A 25,783-nucleotide genomic window follows, 5' to 3' on the forward strand; every position below is an offset into this window, starting at 1 on the left:
CAGACTCCTAATCACACGGGAACGTGCTGCCACTTGCACATACACACACACGCGCACGTGCCGGGGAGCGACAAACACCGCCCAGGCCCGCGATCCCGCTCCCTGGCTTCTGCAGGGACACAGCCCCTACCTACAGTGCCTCTCTCAGCAGTGCTCAAACCGGTTCTCCAAATCCAGACATCCCAAGGCCAGAGGACCTGGATGCATGCAGGCAGTCAGGCTTCCCAGTGCAGGCTGCTTCAGATGCCCTCGCCCCCTCATGTACAATGGGGCTGAGGCTCTTTCTAATCTGGCTTTAAAAGGCTTTTATCCAATAACCAGTGGAGCTTGGGGCTCAGTGTTTGGTGTGGAACTATCCTCCTAATTCATTACACTTTTGGTATTGATTTTTTCTCTTCAGTTCTTTTGACTCTTTGGGAATTAATTTAGCCGCACTTGGGGAACTCCTCAGGCTGCCCCTCACCGAGGCGTTCAGCCTCCGGCTCGCTTTGTGCTGGGGACATAGTAGTTTGCCTGCGCAGTTGTAGCAGCTAAAGACAGAGCATTGGCTCAGTTACGCTGGGAGGTAGGTGGCTTACATATTCAGTCTCCTGTCCATGCAAAAACAGTATTACTAGTATAAAAGCTCCTTTGTGCTACTATAGCAGCACCCACAGCGGCAGCCTCATTGCTTTTGCTACGCCAGCAGAGCCGAACAAGTGCAACAGCAGAGATGGGGTCTCGCAGAAGTGATAAATGTTCCTGCTCAGCTCCTGTGTCTTTGTAGCTTCCCGACGCTTGGATTTATTCATTGACTCTTTCCCTTTTGGGCAGAGGAGTTGACTCTGCATTTCTCAGGCCGCCACCGGCTCCCTAGTGCTAGCCAAGTGCTAAGCGGTCCGTGACCTGCCATGAAGCGTGAAGGGCTCTTGTTGCCTATAGGTCAAGTCTTCTCAGCAAACCACTCCTCTGACCACCAGGTTGTAAGAAGGACAGAAATAATGGTGGGGCACCCTGGTATGTCAGGCCCTGTTACAGAAATAAACCTGTTAATAAATAAAATCCTAGTGTAATGAAAAGCTGAGATGCCATGATTCAGTAAAGGATTCAATCTTTTAAATGAAAATATTTTCCATAGACAGATTCCAGCCAAAATGCATTTCACTTACACTGATAGAATATAAATATTAACGCAGACACTCTTTGTTCTCAGTGTGTCCTTCTGCATTGGCATGATGCTCAGCTGCGCTGAGCGCCCGCATCTTCCGCCGACTGTGCTGCGAGCACTGGGTCCTCGGTGCATCCCAGGGGCCGACCGGCTGGGACTTGCTCTCACCTCCCGACGGGGCGGCAAAGCTCCCCCTCCTTGCAGCGGGAAGCAGCCGTGGCAGCTCCGCTGCTCATCCGAGCCGTTTCAGGGCAGATGACCTGCTGCAGTCTGGGTTTCACCTATATGCCTGCATCTGCAGTGGGGCTTTTGCTGTGCTGCATAGGGCGATTCATTTTTCCATTTTCCTGACTGTTGCCTGATGCTGGCAGATCATGTAAGCATGGACCAAGCCTTACAGAGTCAGGAGACCAAAGCCACTATGGAGTGACATTTTGGATGTTTTGAGTGCAGTTTGTGTAGAAATATGTATGTATGTGTGAGTGATGTGATGGTTCATCAAAAAGATGGAGATGACACGTGCACTGGAGGAGGTGCTAGTGGGACGTTACGCGTGATCACAAGCCATGCGATGTCCCCAGCAGACCCCCATACCCCAGGTTTCAGGCCTGATTCTCCATTGCTCGCTGGACTTGACCTCAGTGGTCACCTTATGGCAAAAGGGCTCTGAAACGCTGCCCTGCTGGCGGGAGCAGCAGGTAGGTGTGAAGGCTGTGGAAGATGAGAGACCACGCTGTTTCTGTCCTCTAGGTTTTGGACTCTAAGAAAAAAGAAACTCCAAGCAACCACCATTATTCAACAGCACAGAAGGTAAGGGCACGGACTGCCCTCCTGTCCTCTCTCTCCACCTCTCTCCACAGCTTCCACGAGTTTCATGCTTTGTCTACACAGAAGGTCAGTCAACAACTTCTCAGGCGTCATCTCCCCGCTGTCCCGGGATGTAAGCAAGGCTCCGAGTGACGCCACTCCCAGGCAGCCCGTAGGCTGTGGGAGGGCATGGCCAGGCCTGCGTGTTGGCCTGAAACCTGGGCAAAGATGGGCAAAGGGCTGGTGAGCTGTGCTGCGGTTAGCAATGGAGAAGAAAGGAAAATCATTGCAGAAAACAGGGTTATCGTACGGTTATTTTCAGTTTTTTGCGTCGGAGACGTGCCCCCATCCTCCGTCCTTTCCTTCCCCCCGTCCACCCCTCCTCTCCCTCCCTGTTATCTGTAGCAGCTGTCACCGGGCAAGCAAAGGCCCCCGTTCAGCCAAACCCCTAACACAAACTTCATTATCAGGACAAGCTCAAGGGCTTGGCTGAACTGGGGCTCCCGAGGTGCATGGAAACCTGCGGAGCTGCCCAGCTGACGGGGCAGTCCTCCGGAGAGGGCTGTGGGCTCCAGCCGGCCCTGGAGCCTGTAAAACAAACCCAAAGGGTGTGCTGCAAAAGCGGGTCCTCCTCCTGCCCCCGTAGCAGCACGTCCAGGTCCTGCAGTGCCGTGATTGCCAGTCCCCAGGCTGCCGGTGGCGCCTGCCTTTCTCGCTTCACACGGGTCACGAAATGCTTCCCGTTCTCTTCTGCTTTCGCTGCTGTTCCCCGCAGCCTCACAACCCCGCGCGTGGGGCAGGCCGGCCAAATGTTGATGGGCTTTTTGTGTTTAAGCACCATCTGGAAGTTGCTGCGAAACATGATGCGCCCAGGGAGGTTCTGCAGAAAGGGACTGGAGGGAGCAATGCACCATGAGATCCCCTTTTCCAAGGAAATAAATAGACGGGCACAGCACGGAGAGGAGGAGGAGGCTCCCACTGGGTGAGGCACAGGTAGGGCTGTGTACAAAGAGCCCCGAGGTTTTTTGTGCAATTCAAAGTGCTGCGGTGCCGCTTGGGTGGCTGTTGCTCGGGAGAGGCGCACGGGGCAGTCTCCAGCCACGCCGCCAAGGAGGCGGGTTGTACGGCCACGCTTTCAGCCTGGGGTCCGTGGTGTCCCTGGGGGATGGCAACTGCCTCTACAGGGCCCATGAAACACGAGGGTGGAAAGCAAGCTCACGCACGCTGCACAGCCGTTCCCACGTGCGCACATCCCAGAAGCCGGGGGGAGGCTGGAGAGTGCTGCCCTCCGGGCTGAGGAGAGGCGGTTGGATGTCCCGGGTGCTGCAGCCCGAGCTTGAGCCCCAGCTCCGACGCGGTTGCTGCTGTGGCCTTGATTCAACTATTTCAAAGGGCAGCAGCCGGTCAGATTGGGCCCCGAATTTAAATTTGCTAAAATAACTTTTCACAAAACATTAGACTGAGAGAAATGTTTCCACGGTTTTGTTTTTAAATTCCGAATGGGAAAGAGTTTATTTTTTCACTAGGAAACTTTCCCTGTAGGATTTGCAGCCCTGGCCGGGAGACAGGAGCACTCGAGCTCCTTTCCCAAATGGAGGCGACCCCGCAGGCGACCCCGGGCCAGTCACGTCGCCTCTCTCAGCCTTATTTACCCCCGTGGCCAAGCGGCGAGGCGCACGGCTGCTCGGCAGAGGAGCCCGTCCCTCGCCCATGTGGCTCCCGGCCCTCATCCCGCCCGCCGCGGGCCGTGCTTGAATTTGGGCGAGCGGCGTGGTGCCTCTCGCGTCGGTTCAGGTGAACGCGAACGAAACCGCTTGTGCTGTGGACAGGCCTGGCGAAACGCCGGGGCAGCGGCCCCAGGGCGGTTTCATTTCCTGCAGCCGCGGTGGGCACGGATGCCCTCCGTGGGAATGGCGAGGGCCCTCTGCTCGCCGGCATGCTGCTCCCGTCCTTTCGCCATTGGGTCCCTGCAGGTTTGTGACAGGGGAGTGAATGCCTGCTCTTACTTGTTTCTCTTCCATTATTTCATGCTCTCCTGAAAAACAAAACATTACAGAGATTTATAAAATTAAGGGGGAAAAAAAAGCCAGGAGAGCTCATCTGGTTTCAGTCAGCTCAGCTCCCTGGAAATCAGTCTACCCCAGCTGAGAGCCTAAGTGCTGCTGCTCCTGCCCCCAGACGACAAGCTTGTCCCAAGTGCTTAATGCAAAAACGTGCCACAGAGGGATGTGGTGAGCATGTTAGACAAGGAATAGAAGTGGAAATCAGGGCAGACTGGGCTCCTTTTACTAGAACTGACTGAAACCGAAAGGCAAACCATGGCACTTGGAAGGGCCCACATCTTGCTCCCATCCCGGGGGCAGGGGAGAAATGGAGCGGTTCATTCACTAATTTGCAGTGAAATACTATAATCTGATGCCATTTTATTTTCTGTCCCTGTGCCCTGCCTTACAGCTGTGGAGCCAGGACTGCAGGGAAGCTCCCCTCATTTTACATCGTGGGAGGAGCAAGAATTCGGCCTTTTAGGATCAGGGACTCAATAAAAACTGCTGGTTGGGACATGTGGGTTTCTGGGGCAGTGGCTCAGCAGGTGAAGGGTTAATCAGACTCCCTCACTTTCAGCTGAGATGTTAATATAAAGGCTTATCTACACTTGAAAGCATTTTCTTATTAAGGTAAGTGCTACAGAACAGGGTGAAACAACTCCTCCCGCACAGCTCAGCCTCTGCACTAACCAAGAACAAGGTACGGCTATCCTCGGATAACTCCCCTTCGTCCCAAATCTCCCTCCAGGCTCACAAAACCTTGCCGGTCACGGGGATGCCTGAACGCTCCCACGCGCGCTAGGCCCTGCCTGATGCAGCAAGGCACCCGAGGAGAGCTGACTGAGATCACATCACGCGAGGTGTGCCTTTTCTTCCAAAAGCACCTCTAACGTGCTTACGGCTAATCAGGCGGATAAATCTCTCGCTGGCGTGGAGCCAAAACGAATAATAAAAGCATCAGTCTCTGTGGCCCCCCACGGGAATTTGCCCGGGCTGGGGCCGATGTTCTCACCAAGCTGATGGGACGTAGTCCGCGCCGTCGGCGCAGATGTGCTGGGGGATTTCTGTTAGTTTTTCCCCCCAAATCCTGTTATCTAGGTGGAACCACGAAACTTTCCGTCTGTGCCAGCTTGGTTGGAAAAACAGCCACCCAGATGCCAAGCCAGCCCCGGCTTTTGCTTGCAGTTGAAGCTTCGAGTGAGCAGTTCATCTGATCTGTTTTTTCTCAGCGATGGCTGCGGGAGTCCCGGAGGGGGAAGAAGGGGAGGGAGAGCCCCAGCCCCCCTCTGAAGGTCTCTTTCAGGCACTTGGTTGTATGAAGAATCAGATATCTAAAGAGGAATGTGCTTTCCATCGAGCCAGCCCTTTATGTCCCTTCAAAACCCAGCACTCCAGCACAAGCTGTCCATCCGCAGCGGGAAAGCTGCCCAGGCCAAAGCGATCTGCCGTTTCTGCAGGTCTGCTGTAGGCTTCTTCATGCCCAGACCAGTGAGTAAAAGGCCAGCGCCGATGCACCAGCGCGAGGCAGAGCGAGACCCGGGGCCCCACCATGGCAGCCCTGGCCCAGCACGCAGAGGTGGATGCGTCTGCTGCTGGGGAAGCTCCGCTCCGGCGCAGCGAGGCAGCAATCAGCCTGCTTCCTCCCGGCAAGCACTGCGCTCACCTTTCGCAGCGGGCTCATTCGCACCCACCCAAATTTCCATTCGCTTGCAGGGGCTAGATCAGCTCCTTGTGATTCATTTTAATCTGGCACAAAGAAGGAGCTTGCTGAATCCTGATGCAAAAACCCCACACACGCTGCCATTATATAATATGAATCTAAGAAGATTAAATTATCCTGTCTGAGGAAACACACGCACGTATGTACACATTCATACACAGTCTGGGGGCTGATGAGTGGAACTGAGGGCAAGGTCTCTCTTACGCTGAACTTTAAAATTGTAGCACTTGAACACCGGGGCACATAACGTCCATGCAGAGGCACACATATGTATGAAGAGCTGCAGAGGCTGTATACTCTGCATTTGAAGGTGCAGCATGGTAACGGCAAGAACTGTTCATAGCTATGTGCGTAGTGACCCCTTTTGCTGGCAAAGTCTGAGTCTTGCTCAGCCCTGTACCTTTTCCAGGCAAAACAGCTCCATGGGGCAGCAGAGGAGCATCTGCTGACGAAGATGGTGGTGCCTGGAGCTGCTGGTCCGAGAGCAGCATGGAGCAACGGGTGAAACGAAAACAGCCCCTGAACTAAGCTCTACCTGTCAGCTTAGGGCAAGAGACTTCTCATGGGATGGGAGAACGGAGGGGAGTGCAGTCATCAAAGCCACCGAGCAGGTGCTGCCACGTGCTGGGCGCTGCACATTCCCGAGGAGCTGGGCTGAGTGCGATGGGCTGGTTGATGGACAGGCTCTGGTCTTCAGCTGACTTTGGTGATGCCCAGGCCTTTTGCCCAAAGACAAATCTTATTTTCTAGCAATTTAGTGTCAGGAGGGTAACACAGGAAATGTGCTTCACCTACGGCTGCCCACAAGCCTCTCACGTTTTCAGGCAGTAAATGGATTCACCTCCTCCTCTTCCTCTGCTTTGCCATTATTGATTCTCATTGTTTTGCTAAATATAGCTCAGCTTTGGGTAGCTTCTGGGTCTATTTTTTTCCAGCTAAAGGTCCTATGGACAAAAGGGTTTCTGTGGATCAGGGCTGGGCATGTGCTGTCGATTTTGTAGGTCGTGGGCTTGTGTAAGGCCTCCCTCCCCCGGCTGCAGAGACGGGGCGGGAGACCAGGGAACTCGCGGCTGCAATGAGCTTTTTAGTCCATCCACAAGCAGCAACTACAACGACGGGCTTGTGCAGGAGCCCGGCCTGCAAATCCCCGACGTGGCCTCCCTTCCGGCTGCGTATCTCGTACGTCTGCCCTGTCCTGGCACCGGCCTGCGCGCCTGCTGCGGGCTGCTGCCAGGACAGGGCGCTGACCCCCTCCACGCCCGGCCCCATCCAGCCTGGCCGCCCTCAGGCTGCCGAAAACTCGCCGCATCGCGACGTGACTCCCCGTCGCGACCTGCCGCCGCGGCCAGACCCTCCCCGCCCCCGCCCCCGCCCCGCGCGCGGCGGGCCCGGGGGCCGCGCAGCTTCCCGCCACGGGCGGCGCGCGCCGAGGCCATTCATGAATTTGGTGACGTCATGCGGGGGAGGGCGGGCGCGCGGGCCCGGCCCCGCCCCCCGGGGCTATATAAGGGGCGGCGGCGGCGTCTGCCGGCGCTCAGACAGGAGGCGGCGGCGGGTCGGTGGGTGCCGCGGTCGCTCGCTTGGTGGCTGCGCTGCGCTCGCGGAGCAGCGCCCCGGTGCCGTGCCCGTCCCGCATCCCCCACCCCACCCCGAGGGCGCGGGCAGCCTCTCCGCCGGGACTTCATGTCTGTGCTCTGCCCCCTGCCCTGGTGAGTGGGCGCCCCCCGACGGGGCGGGAGGGAGGGACCCGCGAGCGGGGGGCGGCCGCGCTGGCCGGCGCCGTCGGGGCTCTGCGGCGGGGCTGGGCGCTGCTGCGGCCGATCTCCCGGGGCCGCTTCCGAAAATGCTGCCGGTGCCGACGTGTGCCGAGGGCGGGGGCTGCGCTGCCGTCGGGGCGGTGTGAGACGGGCTTGCATCCGCGGCGGGGCTCGGCCGTGCAGCGCGAGGCAGCTCGTGTCCCTCGCCGAGGGGCGAGTTAAGTAATAGCGGCATAATCTGAAATAGAGGAACTGCGGACTGTGGGAATTCACTTCACTTTCTCGAGCTGTTGAGCTGGAAATTACATTACGACTATAAAAGCAGACCTGGAGTTGGCACAGTTCACTCCACTGGTGTGGAAGTCCCTGAGGTTGTAAAATAAGTCAGCAGGCGCTAAAGCACACTGTCTTTAAAAAGAAAAAAGCAACAAAAAACTCCAGCGTTTGTACTTATTTACTCTGTGTTTTTTTTTCCTCTGCCCCTTTGGGGGCAGAGCTGTAGGAAGTGATGTGAAAACTGAATAGCTGCTGCTAGCATCTTGCAAGGTATTCTTGAGCTGTGTTCCTGGGGGAGAAACCAGGAGCGTTGTTCTAGGGTGCTGGAGGTCTGGTGCCAGTTTACTTGGTACTGAGTTCTTCCTCTCCCTCCTCTTTGGGAGGGACCAGGAATAGGCTGGTGATGACCTCTTCTGCCTGCTTTAGTTTCTTGATGCTGCTTAGCCCTTCTGGAGCCCTCAGATAACTTGAATGCTGTCTTTTGTTTCTAGCCCTGATTATCTGAGATCAGCTGAAATGACTGAAGTGATGATGAACACCCCAGCTATGGATGAGATTGGGCTAAGCCCCCGCAAGGATGGCCTGTCGTATCAGGTGAGTGCTTTGCTGGCTGCTTAGGCAGTAATCCCCTATGGAATTGCCCGGGCTGGACTGCGAGCTCAGTCGAACATACCTTTCCATAGCCTGGCCTAAGAGGAGGTCTTGCTGCAATGAGATCTAGTCAACAGACTGGAATGCTTGCTTGGCAGGAGCAATTTGTCTAAAATACTGCTCGGTATCAGGCTGGGTTGGCAAAGGACCTCACTGTTTCTGAAGTGATGAAGCTCCCACTCGTTTAGTGTTCTTGGTGGCTCAGCAGGAGACGGGAAGATCTGCTAAAGCAGGATTCGCACCAGTCACGAGAGTGAGAGGACTCTGGGCTCCGTTTGTAATGTGGCATACAGATGATCTGCCTAGAGCAGATGGGAGCTGTTTATACGGCATGTAAATCTTTTGAGCTATTTCTTTGTTTTCCTGACTGCTGGGCTTATCTGAGTGGGCTAATGATCTTCCATAATGTGAGGTAAGGCCAGAGACAGCCTTAAGCAAGCCTTGATGTCACAGGAGATACCAATATCTGAAGGCAGGAGCTGCATTCATTCTGAAAGTTGTGGGCAATGTAGTTCACTCAACTTCTAGATCAGCAACTAGGGTTAGGAGATGGTCTTAGAAACTACCTTTAGTTTTACTGCTTTACTTTGTCTCTTATTTCCTGGCTTATAGTTAATCACAAGAGGAGTGTCTGCATCATGGTCTATTAGATATGCTTTCCTGACTCTTCCAGGAGACTTGTTGATGAGACTTAACCTAGGAGTTGAGTGCATGCAGATGACTTGCATCTGGTCTCCGCACAGAGTGACTCTTAGCAGTAGGTCCTGATGCAGAGTTCTTCCCTTGCAGATGTTACACAACCTTCAGAGGCAGTAGCTGTAAATGTGCATTCAAATTAGGTGTGCTGTTGTATGCTTGCATATTTAAGTCTGAAAAATGAGCTGCAAGTCTATAACAGTGCACTGAAGCATGAAATCAACTGAACTTTGGGCTGCAACTTGGGCTTCTAGCATAAGCCAGTGCTGCAGGGAAGAAGAGGGGATGTGTAGCTTTTTTTGCGTCAGAATTATGGATCCAGATCATGCTAGTTGTTTGGTTTATTGCCTGTGTATGTAGGAATAGCAGGGCTGCTTTAGTGCTCTAGGTAAAGGAAGGCATATGGCGTTGCTCTTTTCTCCTCCCGTAGAGGGAGTGTGCAACAGCGAGAATGGTCATAAAACCTGGAATGATCAGACCAGCCCCCACACACTGGGTGTTCAAACAGTTGTGCTGATGGGTCACCATATGAAGAAGCTTAACCCAGTCAGGTCAAAGGCTTCTATTTACTTCTCCAAATTTTCCAGTTCTGAATAGCGAGTCTCAATCTAGGTGCCCTGCTTGCTCCAACTATTGCCTCAGCAAGGTTTTTTTCCCCTAGTGCTAATGACCTTGATAAATCTATTTGGGTGAACTGGGGAACAGGCCTGTTCAGTTGTTTGTGGATCATCTGAACCTGAAGGTGTGTGAGTCATAAATTCAGACGACTCACACTTATGCAGGGCTTATGCATCTTGGAGCTCTCCTCTGTAGTGGTCTAGTCAAGGATTGCTTTTTCCAAAGATCTGCAAGATCTGTTAAGTGTGCCTACCAGTAGTCTGCTGTGTTGCAAGCCAAACTGATGGCAAAAGGCTGCTTTTGGTGATTGTGCAGAGAAGTCAGTCTGGACTGAGGGCCAGAAATAGAAGATCCTGATAGGATACTAGCCATGTGTGGGCTGTGTATGAGGTCTGCTGCTAAATCAGGTTAGTGTAAAGAGGATTGGAGAGGAGGCTGCAGCCTTCCTCTGTTAGGCTGAAAATGTTGCAGCATCAATCAAGACAAGTTGAAAGCACCCTTAAACAGTTGAAAATTCAAATTAAAACAGCAAGGACAAATCAAATGCAAATGGTACCATGAACTCCTTGTTCTACCTCAGACTTTGGCACTTCTTACTCCATCCTGCTGATGGAGAGACTGTTTGGTACATGGAAAACTGTATGCTAGTCTGAGTGCGTAGTGCAAGAACTCAAAGCCAGACAGGGCTAATAGAGCATGACTGTTCCTATACTGTGAGACTTGTTCTAAGCTACATCTTTCTCCACTGATCTGCACAGTTGGGCTCCCAAGGTGCAAGTGTAATAGCAGTTGGCTACAGGAGGCAAGAGTATAGGGCCTGGATGGGGAGAGGCAGGCTTTTAATTTCAAATGCTTCTCTTGTTCCAGCAGTGGAACTTTGATTTCTCTTACTGTACAGATGACCTTAACTGGGGTTCAAAATGTCATCATTTGGGTTGTGTAGAACAGGGACTGCCTGGGAATTGGTCCCTCAGATCCTGGCAGTGAGATGGAGGTTGGCTTCTACCACCATATTCAGATGTGAAACTGTCTGGATCAGATGAGGTGGCACAACAACAGCTCTGCTAGAATTGTGAAGAAAGTCAGTATCTGTTGCAGACAGACTTATTGTACAGACAGTACTGCCTTAAAGTATTTTGGCTTTTACCTGGAGGTAAACTGAAGATACAAATAAATTGTACTGAGTGTAAGCTTCAGTTTGACTCCCCTGCCCTGTGGAGTTCACTGAACTTTAGGGTTCCTGTTTGTCTTGCTAGTGACTTTCTGTGGGAGTGTGACATGTTCATCCTTCTGCCTCCTCCACCACCTTACCCCTGCACTTGCTTGTCTGCTGTCTTACGCTAGTGTCTGTTAGTCTAGATGTTAACTGAATCTGGCACTAACTGCACCCCGCTCATCAAGCTTCCTGGCCTTCAGTGGGGCTGAACATCACTGCTCTTAAAGCAATGATGTGAAAACTCAAACTGCAGAAGCTGTGTGTCTGTGGTAACTGGGTTGCCCGTGTAGGCCTGGTAAATTATAAGCAGTTTCATTTACAAAAAGGCTATGTGTGTGCTGTTGTCTCTGCGCAGAAATATCTGTCTAGCTGATGTGTACAAGGCTTGCAAGCTAATGTGCTAACTTCAGAACCTTTCTGTGTAAAACGTTTTTTATTACCATATTTGTGATGTAAAGCTGTGCTCTCAGCCCCTTGAAGATGGTGCAGCCAATAGATTTAAAGGGCCTGAGCAGAAGTGAATGGTGAAATTGGGGCATGAGTCTCTCAGAACAGGGAGGCATAGACAAAACAGAAGATGCAGCTCAAAAGATGATGTCATGCTGGGTCTTGTGCCTGCAGTGAAGAGCTATTTCTGGATCTTTAATAGATGTCCCATAATTCCCATGGGACTACTAAACAAAAACTCATTGAAATGCAGCTGATGGCTCAAGATGCCCCTGCTACAAGCAGATGTGCCTATGGAGGGCTTTGCTTGCTTCCTGTCTGGCAGCTCCCTGCCAGCTGGGCCTTTGCACTGCCAGTTGGAGCTAATATACCATTTGCTTTCCTCCAGCCCTTAGATATACCCATCCTCTGAAAGGCCTAATCAGCCCTCTGCCAGCTTGTCCTCTAATGCCATTTCACAGCAGCACAAACGATGCTCCTGAAATTAGCCTTGTTCGAGACAAAATTAATCATTTCACAGAGCTGTTGTCCAAACAGTGTCTTGACCTGAATCCTGCCTTGTTCCTTAGAAGTGGAGCTGGGTCTGAGCATAACTGAAAACACTTTGATGCCCAAAGTGTTTATTTTGAGCAAACTGTATCCTGAGCTGAGTGTGCTGTGTGCCTGCAGACCGGCTGTCCGGCCGAGGGGTTGGCTTGCTGATCCTGCAGGACCTCAGGCCGCCTTTTAAGAGAAGAGATTGGCATGCAGAATCTAAGTTTGTCTCATACCATGAGCTGGGTTTGGTTGTCATGGGGAGTTTGAGCTCTTTTAAGTCACGATTGCATCATGCTGGGATCTGTCTAGGTTAATCGCAGCCACAGCTAGCTGTGACTCACGTCAGACCGATTGAACCTAGGTAATAGCTTTAATGCTTGAGCCAGTGTCTGTGGCAGAAGCTTGGGTTTTCCATCTTGGGGAAATCAGTTGCTGTGAATGTGACACCTCTTTGTGGAGATTGGGGTGGCTGGTGCTGGCAAAGTGCTGCCTTTCAGGAGATGTGGTGCTTGGTGCTGGTGTTCAAGCTGCTGTTGTCTGGCGTGAGTGCAGAGCACCTCCCCAATACTCAGCTCTACAGCTCAATTGGGGAAGCTGTAGCCTTAATTTTTTTAGCCTGAGTCAATGAGTATTCCAGGGTCTTAGACCTTAAAATGAAGCCAGAACTGAGAAAAGCAATAAACAGAGCCAAAGCAAATCATGTTCAGTGCTATGCAAAAAAGTGTTCCACTGAAATTCAGGCTGAAGAGAACAGCTAATCATCGTGTCTTTTCCTCCTTAGTCAATGCCTTGTTACTCTGATGGAAAATTGTGACAGTGTATGAAGTACCTGCTGCTGTCCCCAAGACAGGGCAAACTGACTGTGGAGTTCTCATAGTTCATAAATTTGAGCACACACTAAGTGGAGCTCAGTTGCAAGTCATGACTACTGAAAGAGCAAAACTTTGCAGGACTGTTTCTTGTAGCTGGAAGACTTCTCCAAAGAGGTGACTGAGGAGATTTAAATATTTTCTGGAATAAGCTTGCCTTGTTTCTCTATGGCAGTGAAGTTTTATATTGAGAACTTAAATTCAGATTTGTGATTTGGAATATTGACTTGATACTACTGAAGAGGCACAAAACTTAGCTTTTTTTTAGTATTGGAAGGGTGAGTGCTGACATTGTGTTTACAGTATGGGTCTACACTACCTGAAGTGATAAGCCCCTCAATGCAGACCTTTAGTCTTATATTACTATTACCAGAATGAAGGAAAGTTTTCCCAAAAGTAATAACTTCCCTAATTTGGAAAGATCTTATCTTTTTCTCTCTGAAAACAGTTTTCAGGCCCCTGTTGGGTGGGTGGGTGGGGGGGGGGGAGACCAAGAGTTTTAACTATTGCTATTGCTATGGAGTGCACATGTGGAAGTTGTTTTGAATTTACAAGTGTCACTTGGATTATGGTAGCTCTGTAGCTAATCCTTTTAATTGTCTGATGTCTCCTGTTTTTGGTGTTTCTCTGTTTCTATGAATACTGAGAGAGGGTATGAGCCTCCCCAAGGCGATGAAAACTTTCCATTCTTGTTGCCAAGACTTCATTCAAGGATAGGGCTAGATCATCCAAAACAGACAGACATGATCTTCCTAAAGTCTAAGGCTTTCATCTCAAGTGCTGCTTTTCAGTGCCCTTTCCAGTTGAAAGGCATGAATGGTGGGGGGGGGGATCAATTTGTGTCATCTGAACCAGTCCATGGAGATAGCAGTTCTCAAAAGACAGTCTGGAGAGGCCTCTGAAAACCACTCTTGCTGCAAGTGTGAGAGGCTGCTGTATTTTACTGTTTAAGAAGCAACATACACTTCCTCTGTGGGCTTTAAAGATGCCACTGTAGGCTAGAAATCGGGGCTTAGTTACGGAATTATGGCTTTGCAGAAGCAATTGCAGTCCCTCCCCTTGCATGGGGTGGGTAGGGGGAATTTCTCTGGTTTCTAAATTTGATCTTAGCTAGCCTCTGCCACCAACCAGTTGGTGGTGGTTTTGTCCCCCATCAGGTGACCAGATCAGCCAGAAGTAGGCATCTGTTTCAGCTGTGTGCAAAGTGGCTTGCTCTGGTATGTGGGGAGAAGCTAGCCCCTCACTGCTGTGCTCTTCAGGTGGTGGGAGGATGCAAAGTCATCTTCTCACACATGAGCTGGGTAATGCAAGCAGGGTAACTTGGAGGCTTTGCTGGACAAGCTGTCACTGCTGTGTGAAAGAGTGCACAGCCCCTGGTCAGACCTGAGCCTGCTGTATTTCCAAGGGGGAACTTGCTTCAAGTTCCTTAAAGTCTTTTCTTCCCATTGTCTAGATCTGGAAGGGGACCAGATTAGGCATATATGGTACCATCAAATGCAGCCTGGCAATTCTGGTGTGGGACAATGAACTGCTGGTGGCTGCTTATCTGTATAAAAGAGCCTGGCAGCTTGGCTTATTTTGGAGTCACTGGGGAGGCTGGTTGGGGTAACTCTTCTACCCTTTTGCCTGGGTGTGCAAATGAAGTCTTAATTTAAAAACCTTTTCCTTTCAGTCCTTGTACTTGGCCGGCTGTGTTGCCCTGCTTGTCACATGCTAGGAAATCTGCCTTTGTATATTTTTTCCATTGACTGTCCACACCCCTTGAAAGTGCAGTTGCAACATCTCACTTCATGCTGCCTCTACGATTAAAAAGCATGACTTAGTGGAAAAAATCTTGACCTTCTTGGGTTCGGCCTGTCCTGCAGCTGTTTGAGATAAGATTGTGCTAGCTTTTTATTAAAAAAGCTGTGCACCACATTTTGGGGATACTTGTTTGTAAGGAAATGACTACTACTAAGTTTCTGGAAAAAACTCTGGCAGGCTATTTTCAAAGAAATTGCTCCAATTTGACCTAATGTGCTTAAAATGATAGCAGCCAAAGGTTAGTTTAATTATTATACTGCTATTTTTCTTGCACAGGAGGCTATTTTCATGACATTATCAGCTTACATAACCTCCTGAACTGCACTTCTTTTTCCATTGCAACCTTCTAAACAATGTAATGTCAAGGGTATTTTTTTCCTATCCTGAGTTGAGATAATGAGTTGATGCTTAAGAGCCATCGACTACTTCCAGTAATGTGCAGGGTGTCTGAAACTGCCTTTGTTCAAGCAGAAGCCACAAAGCTCTAAAACAGTTACTGTCTTGCTTGTGCTGGGAGTGACCAATAGCAAGTAGCTCATATGCAATGCTCATGTGGCCATGTTCAAAGACCTTGCTCATGCTTGTGCACTTGCAAAGCATGCATCTGGTGGTGCAGCTGTGGGAACTGGATTCAGGTACCACTGTCCCCAGTGTACCAGGTGGGGCTGCTGGTGTGCAAAGACAAGGCATGTTGTGCACTGCCTGCATGTTGAGCCACTTTTCTGAGCATCTCTTCCTTAAGTTACTTTTCCTGGCTTTACCTTACATAGCAGCGCAGTAGCTTTCTCAAGTTACTTACCTAGCAGCTGATCAGTGCTTAGTCTCCTCCAAGCTTTGAACTCAAGGGAGGAATGTGGCAAAAAAGTTTGTGACTACTGAAAAGGAGCTAATGGTGTGGTTAATAGATGCTAGACTGAAGAGCAAGTTAGCTGAACTCCATTCTGCTTTGGGGTTTGGGCCAGCCTTGCCCAAGGTGGTGGGCACCTGCCTGATTGGCATGAGGAGTGTGGTTTATGCTCAAGGCTCCTGCACAGGGATCTTGCTTTTGCAGCTGGCACCTCAAAGATCAAAATAGATCAGATTTGCTCTCAAGCTGAGGCACCCAAGAGCATTGTGCCCATTTGAGGCTGACAGCACTGTTTCCCTGCAAGGACACTCCTGGGGCTTACCTAAATGTGGTTGCTTTTCAGAGAAGAGTGCAAGTTGCCTCACCTACGGTCTTGAGGGGGAGCTGCTCTGGTATTTGTCATTTGTCTTTTAGGGTGTTTTAATGCAACTGTAATATGAAATTGGCATTCTAACAGATAAAATTGTTTGGAATAAACAGGTGGTAACTGATTAATACTCTGGTTACCAGCTGAGTGGTCCAATGTGGCTACTGGTTCTTGTCAACCAGCAGTTCTGCTCTGGATGAATTGGGGTTTGAAACTACCTCTATGTAAGGTATCTTTTGCAAGCAGTAGCAAACTTTTCGGTTCAGACTGACTTACTCATGCAAACCTGCTGTTAACACTCCAGTGCAATGGCAGTTCTTCGTTTGCCTGTGCCTTTGCTTCAGTAGCTAGTAGGATCAAAGAGTGCAGCCCAGTGGTGCTGCCAGTGAGTACAGGCCCTGGTCTGCTGTGGTGCATGTGTGCCCCTCTGGCAAGCTACAGATGGAAAGGAAGGAGCTCAGTGCACTTTGAGGGGCTAGAGATGAGCAGACCCTCATGTTCCTTTCACTGGGGTATGTTCCCTGGCTATGCCACAGCCCTAAGAAATACAGACAGTGGGACCAGTCTCCAACACTTCCACAAAATGAGTGTCTTCCTGCTGACTTTCACTGCTGATGTCCAGTAATTGTAGCATGTAGAATGTTGCCAAGATTATCTTTAAAATTCAGTCGAATTTGTCTTGTACTGTTGCCCTGGGTTGATACCAGCCCCAGGCCCTTGACACAAGACTCTGGGTAGCTCTAGCTCTGTGTTGCCACATACCTCCTTTCCCTTCTAGCAGCAGAGCCTGGAGCTCAAGCCTGTTCTCATGTGTAGCTTGACCAGAAGCAGGAAATGAGATCTTAGATTCTCAGATCAAGATCACTTAGCTTAGTTTGCAAACCCATGAGCATTAATACAAAAGTTGTGGTGCTGGGAGGTGCGGCTTTTAGATAAACATCCAAAGGGCAGATGAGTGTGTGAGCACTATCCAAGCAAGTGTATGCTTTGGAAGCCTATTGGGCAGTGCTTATTTCAAGTACTTATATCTGAGATTAGAGATGCTTATTTACAGGTTTTAGGAGTCTTCCCATCACCCAGTGGTTTATTTTGGGTCCAGACTAGTCTGTCCTGGAGACCCAAAACTCTTAAGTTGGGTTTTGGCAGGTGTAAGACTGCTTGAAAGCAGCTCCTCTCATGGACTGTTTCTTGGCTTTTTCAGATTTTCCCTGATCCCTCGGACTTTGACTGTTACTGTAAGCTGAAGGACCGTCTGCCCTCAATTGTGGTGGAGCCCACGGAGGGTGATGTGGAGAGCGGTGAGCTGAGATGGCCGCCTGAAGAGTTCCTTGTGCAGGAGGAGGAAGAGGAGGAAGAAAGCTGTGAAGATGTAAAGAAGGACAACAAGGAGCAATAAATGTTATCTGAGGAAAGGCAAGGGACTGCACCCTTCTGAAGGAAGAGCCACACTTCTTTTGAAAGTCTTTTTTAAAAAAAAAAAGACAAGTTCAATTTTGCACCTGCAAGATCTTAGTTTTTTTTGTATTCTCTGTATCGAGAACTGAAGCCCTCAATGTGACAGAATCACCAGACCTTCTGAGGAAGGAAGGAAGTAACGCAGAGAAATGTTTGCTGTTCTCGAGATCACTATCTGAATTTTTCCAAGGCTGAGGCAGCAGAGAAATTCCAAGCGCATGGCAGAGGGCGAACACATGAGGAACGCTTGAGGGGGGAGCTTGGGGAGGGGGAATAAAGAGAAGTAAAATGCAGCAGTGTTCAGCCAAGAACAGCCTCTGGCTAAAAGTGTGAGAATAGAGTTGTCATCTCTCAGATTTGCCTTTCTCAAAGCTTCTGTTTTGTGTGTTTGGGGGTAGAAGGGTGTCTGTAGTGAAGTATCACTAAATGCTCTACTGACGAGGGGCCTGTAGTTTTTCCCCAGTCCAGCACCTCCTAGAGTAATGTGAGCATCTGTAGGAGTAGTGGGTTTCTTGCTCTTGCTGTTGAGCCTGTTCCAGCCACTTTCCCAAAGCTGTTTTCTCCCCTCTATTTGCCTTTAGACTCTTCAATGCTGAACAGCTATATTTGCAGGATAATGTTAGGCTGCTGCTTGTCATCTATACTGCAAGGCCCTAGTTTATCTTGCAGGTGGTTAGCATGAGGTAATGTGAATCTGATGTAAAGACTTCTGTCTGCAGCAAGAGCTAGTGTAGATTTAAACACCTTGGATTTTTCTCTCCTATTTGCTGAGGCTGCTGTGATAAGTCTCATCTTTTTACAGTGCCCAAAGCCAACTGTATCTGGAGGGTGGGCTTACACCTACCTCCCCTGATGTCTTTGAGGCTGTATGGTTTCATGTCTCAAACTTGCTGGTCACCAGGTGGCTTGTGAGGACTGGGATGGGGGATCTTCCAGCTTTGTGAGCTGCAGGACCTTCTCAAAGCCTTGGCAGTGCAGGACGGGCCTGACTGCTCCCCTGTGGAGTGTGCAGAGCGGGGACATGCTGCCAAACCTGAGGGGGAAGGTAACCCGAAGGAGGAACACCAGATCTAGCAAGGATCATCAGTGGGAGAGGGCGTTTTGCAGGAGAGGTCTGTTCAGAAAGTATTGTGCTGAGTGTCCTAGACAGGAAAGGCTTCTGGCTTGTAACAAGGGTGAGACACGCATGCGTGTTTAATGAAGTGCAGACAGGTTTGTGAAGTCTGTGGTTATATCCTTTTCACCATATCCTGTTCCAAGGAGAAATAATCTGTGTGTTTGGGGAGGAGGGAGGTCTGCTGCAGGACGGGCAAACCCTCTGCTTTCCTGGAAAGTGATGATCTAGCAGTTTCAGGGAGCAGCTTGGGAGCCAGTTGGTCTTGGAATAGGATGAGAATAGTTACCACCTAAACCAAATCTGGGGTCATGGAAGAGAGAAAGAAATGTCAAGGCCTTAACCAAACTTTCATAATAATCCCAATGCCACCCCCCTTTGCTTATAACTGGTTTCATTTTTAAAATCTATTTGGACATGTGTGTATTTGTATTTTTAATACCTCATGAGTAGTTAAACGCTGGTGGGGGTTGAGAATTGCTTTTAACATATTGGCAGGATTGTTTTAGTCTTGTCTTGCTTGTGTATAAACATAATGGCAATAACTTATCAGCTCTGCATAACTGTTTCAGACAGAGATGAGATTGGAGACTAGCACAAAGGAGGAGAAATTGTGTCCTGGCACTGCAGCTGGTCTCTTCCTATTCTGGCAACCCAGAACCAGTTACACGTGCTCCCTGCCAGTCTTGGGGGACGGTTTATCACCGAATGGTCATGATGTAGTGATACCATTTTCTCTGAACAATGGATTCAGCTGTTGTATCTGTAACACTTGTTCTAGTCTTGCTGTCTTACTGGAATGAGCTTGTACACCTGCATACCAGCCAATCGTCTTATTTTTAAGTGTTACTCTCTATTGGTCTCCAGTCTGTACCACCAAGTTCAAAGCTGTATATCAAAGATATTACCATGTGGGCAGCAATGAAATGGCAATCCTTGGACTTCAGACCTGCCGTCTGCCCTAGAGACTTACATATTTCTGTCTGCATCCTTTTTTGGAAGTATTGTGTATATTTCTATTTGTTGTTGAACGTATCTAAAGAACAAAGCACTCCAGTAAAACTCCTCCTGTTGTATGATATACATTCTATATTTCTGTAATTCTTTTTTGAGCCTCAGGGAGAAGCTAGCATTTTTTTCAAACTACATTTTTGTCACTGTGACAGTTGTAAATAAAGTTTGAAAATGCTTTCCAAACATACTGGCTTTGTGTTCTTGCTGCGAAAGGGGTTTGGATGGTTCTTCTGCTTCAAGTATAAGGTGCTAATGCAAATGCAATAAGGCTAATGCAAATATCCTAAAATACTCATGTCTGTCAGCTGAGGCTGTTCTGTGAACCTAGGGACCTTTGTGCTTAATGTGTGTGGCTTAATTCAAAGCGTGCACATATGGGACTTGTGTGCCTGAATCAGCCTGGAGTGAGGGGCAGTGTCTCTATTGCTTTGTGGTGGCAGCTCTGTTGCCAGTGGTGGCATCAGCTCTGTTGCTGAGTGGTGGCATCTTCCTACAGTTTTTTGCTGCACTTATGATCTTGAAAATCTACCCCTTAGCTAACCTTGCAGAGCATGAGGTCATGGAGAGCTGAGGCAATCCTTAGTTGTTCTTAGTAGTAAAATAGTACTTGTGCATTTTTTTACTTTCTCCTGAGCAACAAGTATGAAAATAAGTCTTGCCATGCTGTCTGTTGTTAGGGCCTCAGCCAAGCTGCATGAGGTTGCCTGCTTTGGCCAATTAGGTCTGAAGGTGAACTCTCCAGTAGTCATCAGTGCCTTGTAACACTGTGGCTCTAGGCTACAGCTTGCAGTGCTGTGGGAGGGAGGCCTGGAGGAAACTGCTTTTTGAGGGTGAGTATAAACTTGCTTGGTACCAAGACAGTGTCCTCAGTGTAGAAATCTGACCACACCAGGCTTCAGTAATTCAAATTGTGTACTTAATAGGATTAAATTTTCCACTAAGAAAACAGGTGATAACCAAATCCCTGGAATACTTGTGCCTTTCAGATGCAGGGGAAGAAGTTCCTGTGGTTCAGTAACAGACTAATCTTATCTATGCAAACAAACTGGGTTGAGGCTAGAGTTAGGTTTACAGTAGACCTGTTTAAATATACTAATGACCCTCAGATTAAATGCTTGATTTGAGGGCATGTTCAACATGAGCCCCATGGTTTAAAGATGCTGAATTCTGTTGTACTTGGCCCTTGTGGATGTTTTCTGCCACAGAAACACAATTCAAAGTGAAACTTCTCTCCTGTTGTGCTTAATTAGCCTCTAGCTAAGGTGCCTTGATTGTTTTCTTCCCTTAGGCTTAGAGTTGCTTTCCTCATAGAGATACCACAGCACTTTCAAAATGAAGTGCCAGTCTGAAATACCTGAAGAGGTGGTGTAGTCCTGTCCCAGAGTGTTTTTGATTAAAATACAGCCCTGTTCAGGGTTAGAGAAACAGCAAATGCAAAGAGTAATGATTTTTTCCTTCCCCCCCCCTCTTGAAAGGAGTACCCCTGGCTCTCACAGTTGAGGCATTTGTCCTCCATGCTCTGCTTCATAATGGTGACTGGTGACAGCAAGCTGTGCACTGCCACCCTCTCAACCCCTGCCCTCTCCCATGTATTTGGTCTGGTGTTTTCTATGTGTATCCACTTCTGCTTAGCTGAAGCAAAGCACAGAGTCACTTGAAACACACTGAGCAGATGAACTGTTGTCATTGGGCTTTGCCTGCATTAGGGTGCAGCTAGGCAAAGATTGTTATGCAGGAGTGCAAAGATAATTCACCATCACCACTGTGCACAGGGAGCAGCTACCTCCTGGACTGGCTTTTCTAGTGCAGGTATGAGTCCTGCTCTGATGTAACCACACTCCTCACCTCTGGCAGGGCAGCTGGTGTCTTTTTTGGCTGCTGGGTGAGGATAACCCAGGCTGCCTGCTTCCCGTTTTAGCCCCCAGCTGAGGACAAGGAGTGCCTCCCTGTGTGTTGGTTTCAGCCACTTGCTCTGCTCTGAGAAGCCTTCAAGAACAATTAAAAACAAAAAGCAAATCCCCCAAAGGCTAGTCTAGTAGTGGGGAGCAAAATGTGAGTGTGAGGAGCAATGGCCTCTAATTCATGTGCTCTGAGCTCTCCAAAAGCAATCCTGGAAACCAAACATCTCTATATAAATGATAACCATTACCTAATCCCTAAATTCTTGCTAGAGGAGAAAAGAAAAACTCTGAACTGTTTCATGTTTCAAATGAGTGATGATTTTCTGCTTATGTTTGACTAGACAGAAAGGGAAAGATATTTTAAGAATGTAAAGAGCTGGGACTCCCTAACTAAAGCACTGTAAAGTTCAGTTATGCACAGATCTGATCCAAACTGCAACCCTTCTGCTCTGCAGGATGATCTGAAGGAGCTTTGCTCATCAAAGACAAGCTGCTGCTTGGCTTGGAGTAGCACTTGCTGCTCCTCCTGGTTTCCTCAGCAGCTTACAGGCATGCGTATGTAAAAGCATCTGCTCTTTCAAGAAGTATGCTGCGAGGTGGGCGCTCCCTCACCTCTGAGGTGTGTCTACCCATCTTCATCGCTGCCATGTTTCAGGGTTTTCTGGTGAAAAGCTGAGAGTAAAGACTGTGACTGCTGCCCTGTCCAGCGAATGATTTAGGGTTTCTTTGCCCAGGTATGTCCAGCCTGTGTTTGCAAGCAGCAGTGAAGCCGGTAGGGCTGTGCCCTGTGCTAACGTGCGTGACGTTTCCTGCGCTGCAGCTCTCCTGAGAGATTCGCGATATTGATAGCACACCAAGCAGAGTGGCATCGGCAGGCAGACCCACACTCGCTCTTCCCCTCATCCAGACGCAAGCTAACTCCTCTGGAAGGGGAGCGTGGCACCCTGCCCAGCCTAACAGGCCCTGCTGAGTGACCAGGCATGTCTGAGCTAATACATCTTCCAAGCAGGGTGTGTGAGGTCAAGGCTGAGCATCATGTTAGCGTGGCTGTGTAACTGCAGCTGGCCTGGATCTGGCCAATGCAGCATGTGGGCAGAGTGGGCACCGCTCTGCTCTCCTCGGCCTGTCTGGGCACAGCGTAGGAAAGGGCTGGGCAGGCTGGAGTGAGGAGGTCTTGCCAGCGGCGTGCTCTGTGCTCGTTCTTTCTGCTTAAACAAGCATCCCCGGCTTTTCGTCTATTCTGATGAAAAATGTCTTTCTTATCTACAGCTATGGGTAGCCTTGACCTTCAGAAAGGGGTATGCATCTCTATCTGAAAAGCAGGTCTATTGAAGTAAGTGCAAATTGGTCATGACAAAATCGCAAGTTTGGGAGTGTTGTTTTTAGCAGGAGGAGGGAAGAGGTTTAAGGGACAACACCTAGGGGTGAACCGAGTGCAGAAAACCTGTAAAGGGTGCTAGCTTCACTTGGGGAATGTCTAGGATTGGTGGTAGGGCAGTTTATCAGCAAGGTTATGAGCAGAGTTAGAGAAAAGAAGGAGCATGCTGAAGGGAGAGAGGGCATCGTGGGTGGCTGTGGGACAGTGCTAAGAAGGGGACGGGGACTAGATCATAAGGAGCAATTGCATGTGGCAGTGGAGGCTGCACTTGGGGACAAAAAAGGTCCTTTTGGTCCTGTGTTTTTGTGTTCCTGTGCATATCCGAAGGGTTGGAAGTGCAGCCTGGATGTACCCCTAGATGTTTCTCCTTTTTGAAAATGAAGCTGGCAATACTTATCCCTGGTGTTTGTTCAGAAGGCGCCTGGGACTGAAGGAAAGGGGATCATGTCAAAAATAGTATGAATATTGCCTTTCTTAGGATACTTTAGTTCTTCTATGCTAGCTGCCCTGTGAAGATGAAAACAAGGGGTTACGGGGAAGCTGCATGGAAAGGCCTGGGCTTGTTTCAGAGCAAGCACGGGGGACTCACGTGGGGTCTCTTGGCCTGAGGAGCCTCCCCCCAGTGGAGGCATGGCCTGGCCCAAACCGCAGCCACTTGCCTGGTGGGACGAGAGCCCTGGTAAATCCTGATGTGGCATCATTTCCCTTCCAGGTGATGTGGGCCACCACTTGCTGCCTGGGGCTGTTGTGTGGTCCTGGGAGATAAACTGGTTTCCAAGGGGTAAGAGAGAGCACTAGGCCTTATCCTCTGGTCCCACATTACTTATAACAGACCTAGAAGGGGAAGGAAAGAGCTGAAGAAAAGAGAAGTATTTGTGCCGTTATTTCAAATCAGGCTTTATCCTGTCAGTGAAGAGCTTTCTCCACCAACCCAAGTTATCAGCTCCTCCGGAGTCATGTTGTGCTTTTTCCACATTAAGAGAAAGCCAGTAGCCACGTACTTGGGGTCAGACAGACCCGTACTTCGCCCATAGGAGACAACCAAGTCGCACCAGAAGAGGGGAAGAAGGCGGTAGCTGGTGGGCCAAGTGAGCAGAAACTGGAGGAGCGACCCCCCGGCCATCGCAACAGGCATCTGCCTCGCAAATCACGCATAACAAAGTTAAACACACGGTTTTGAGCGACTTGAGGGGTGGGTACACAGAGCGGGGAGGGAAGCCGCAAAGGAAGCATGCACTGAGCGCTTGCTCACTACCAGAGCTGTAACCGCACTGTGTTACCGTAGCAGCGACCATCAGCTTCATCTGATAAAAATAAGCAAGGAAGTCAAGTGTAGAAGAGGGAGAGGATATCGTAAGCCAAGCATGAAAATGTCACAGCAGCCTTGCTTTTATTTTCAATACTTACTTCCTTCTTCACTCTGCACTCGGCAGGCTCAGGAGCCCTGGTGTTTCCTGCTCCATCAGTCTCTGTGTCTATGTCCTGCTGTTACTCACCTTGCTCCCAAGCATCCCCCGACCCAGGTGCTTTCCTGCCATACGCTCTCAAGTGGTACCGGCCCACGCGCCCGAAGGAGGAGGACCAGCGGCCAGCGCCTTGGCCATGCACAGCAAGGCAGCTCCCCTGGCGTGAGCACGCACCGGCTGGCCCAAGGAAAGGTTATGGCCATGTAGTCTGCAAAAGTGGGGATGGATGCATAGAAAACACCCAGGCAAAACCCCCAAAGCAGTCACGGTGCCCACCGCGCTCAGCCCAGCCGAGCTGCTGCTGGGCTTTGTGCTGGGACCGGCCTTGCTGGGGCGAGGGGATGGTGTGGCTGCAGATGCTGCAGCAACATTGCAACCTTCTCCAGCTATGCAGAGCGGGAGGGGGAAAATAAAGGGTGGTTGAATTACAGGTGTTTTAAAATCTTCTCCACAGGTTCTCTGCATTCAGAAGCCAGAGCCAGGCAAGCTACAATCAACTCTACAAATATTTGTCAAGCACAAGCCTTCCTGAGCTGTGTTTGACAACTCTTTTCCATTGTGGTTGCTGCTTGCACTGCTTTGGAGGCTGCCTGTGGGGGTGAGGACCAGCCCGGGCTTTAACAAGAGCTGTGGTGGGGTTTCCCCCCTTTAAAACACTATTTGGTAACTCGGATGGCAACTTCCCTGCGTTCAGCGGGGTGGAGGTGTTTGCTGCACCCCTAACGTCCTCGCGAGAGGCCCCAGAGGGGAAAACCCTCCCCGGCGGCTGGGAGGTCCGGGTGGGCGTGTGGGCGCGTGGGCGCAGGGCCCGCCGCTCGGTCCCCCTCTCTCCCACTGCGGCGCGGTGCTGTCCCCGCTGCACGGCCTTTTAAGTAATTGGCACATTCTTCTATTTAATTGGTGGGTTTAATCCGTTAATGCTCCGGCTGATGTGATTTGTGATACCCTCGCACGAGGGTGAGGCGGAGGGATTACTGCTGGCTTTAGAGCAGGATTTGGCACCTAACCCTGCCCCAATGGTGGGGCCGGGGGGAGGAGCGGCGAGCTGAGCTCCCGGGAAAGGTCTTCTTGGGGCTGCTCAGGCCTCACCAGGTTCAGCTAATCTGCGCTGGGTTATTATCCCCCGCACCCGAGTACAAAGGAAATTAAGTAGCTTTCAGTCTCGTGGCCTGTCTACTCACGGGGCATTCGTCTGAGCTCAGAGGGGATTTGCCCAAATACGCAGCTCCTGATGCCTGTTCCTGGCTGGGTCTCCAGTGGGTGCTGGTGCGCGTGGAGCAGGGGCGATGGGAGAGCGTGCCGGCAGCTGTGTGGGATGTCCCCATGGAGAGCCGGCCTGTGCCCTACCCACCAGCAGTCCCAGAAACCTCCCAGGCTGGTGCAGGAGTCCTGGGCTGCCCCTGCTTTCCTGGCTGTTTCCAGCGTCTTTCTGAGAGGCCCTGAAGGTGCTTGCTCTGGTGGGTTTTACAGGCCATGTTCTTCTCATGTGCTGTACCAGCAGCATCTTTTCCAGTATTTTCCCAGTAGCAGCATGCAAGAGACTTCTCCAGGGCCTCCTGACATCTCTGCCTTGCTTAATTGGAGAGTTTAAGTCTCCATAACTATTAGTGACCTCTGTAAAACCTTTTTGCTTACAGCCCACGTGAAGTATA

General features: G+C 50.1%; 1 protein-coding gene across 1 annotated transcript; it reads left to right on the plus strand.

Moving 5' to 3' along the window:
• Positions 1–7,229: 7,229 nt before the first annotated feature.
• Positions 7,230–19,573, plus strand: LBH (LBH regulator of WNT signaling pathway). Its single transcript, XM_026094704.2, has 3 exons — positions 7,230–7,428; positions 8,244–8,346; positions 17,005–19,573. The coding sequence occupies exons 1-3, from the start codon at positions 7,403–7,405 to the stop codon at positions 17,197–17,199; spliced, it is 324 nt and encodes a 107-aa protein (XP_025950489.1). The 5' UTR covers positions 7,230–7,402; the 3' UTR covers positions 17,200–19,573.
• The last annotated feature ends 6,210 nt before the right edge of the window (positions 19,574–25,783 follow it).

The sequence above is a fragment of the Dromaius novaehollandiae genome, chromosome 3, assembly GCF_036370855.1.
Source record: "Dromaius novaehollandiae isolate bDroNov1 chromosome 3, bDroNov1.hap1, whole genome shotgun sequence".
In the NCBI taxonomy this organism is placed as follows: domain Eukaryota; kingdom Metazoa; phylum Chordata; class Aves; order Casuariiformes; family Dromaiidae; genus Dromaius; species Dromaius novaehollandiae.

What these genes read in the sequence shown, in the direction of transcription:
- LBH (XM_026094704.2), top strand. Translation starts at nt 7,403, where the DNA reads ATGTCTGTGCTCTGCCCCCTGCCCTG. An exon ending in GTGCTCTGCCCCCTGCCCTG is followed by an intron (nt 7,429 to 8,243) that starts GTGAGTGGGCGC and finishes TTTTGTTTCTAG; the next exon opens with CCCTGATTATCTGAGATCAG. An exon ending in AGGATGGCCTGTCGTATCAG is followed by an intron (nt 8,347 to 17,004) that starts GTGAGTGCTTTG and finishes TGGCTTTTTCAG; the next exon opens with ATTTTCCCTGATCCCTCGGA.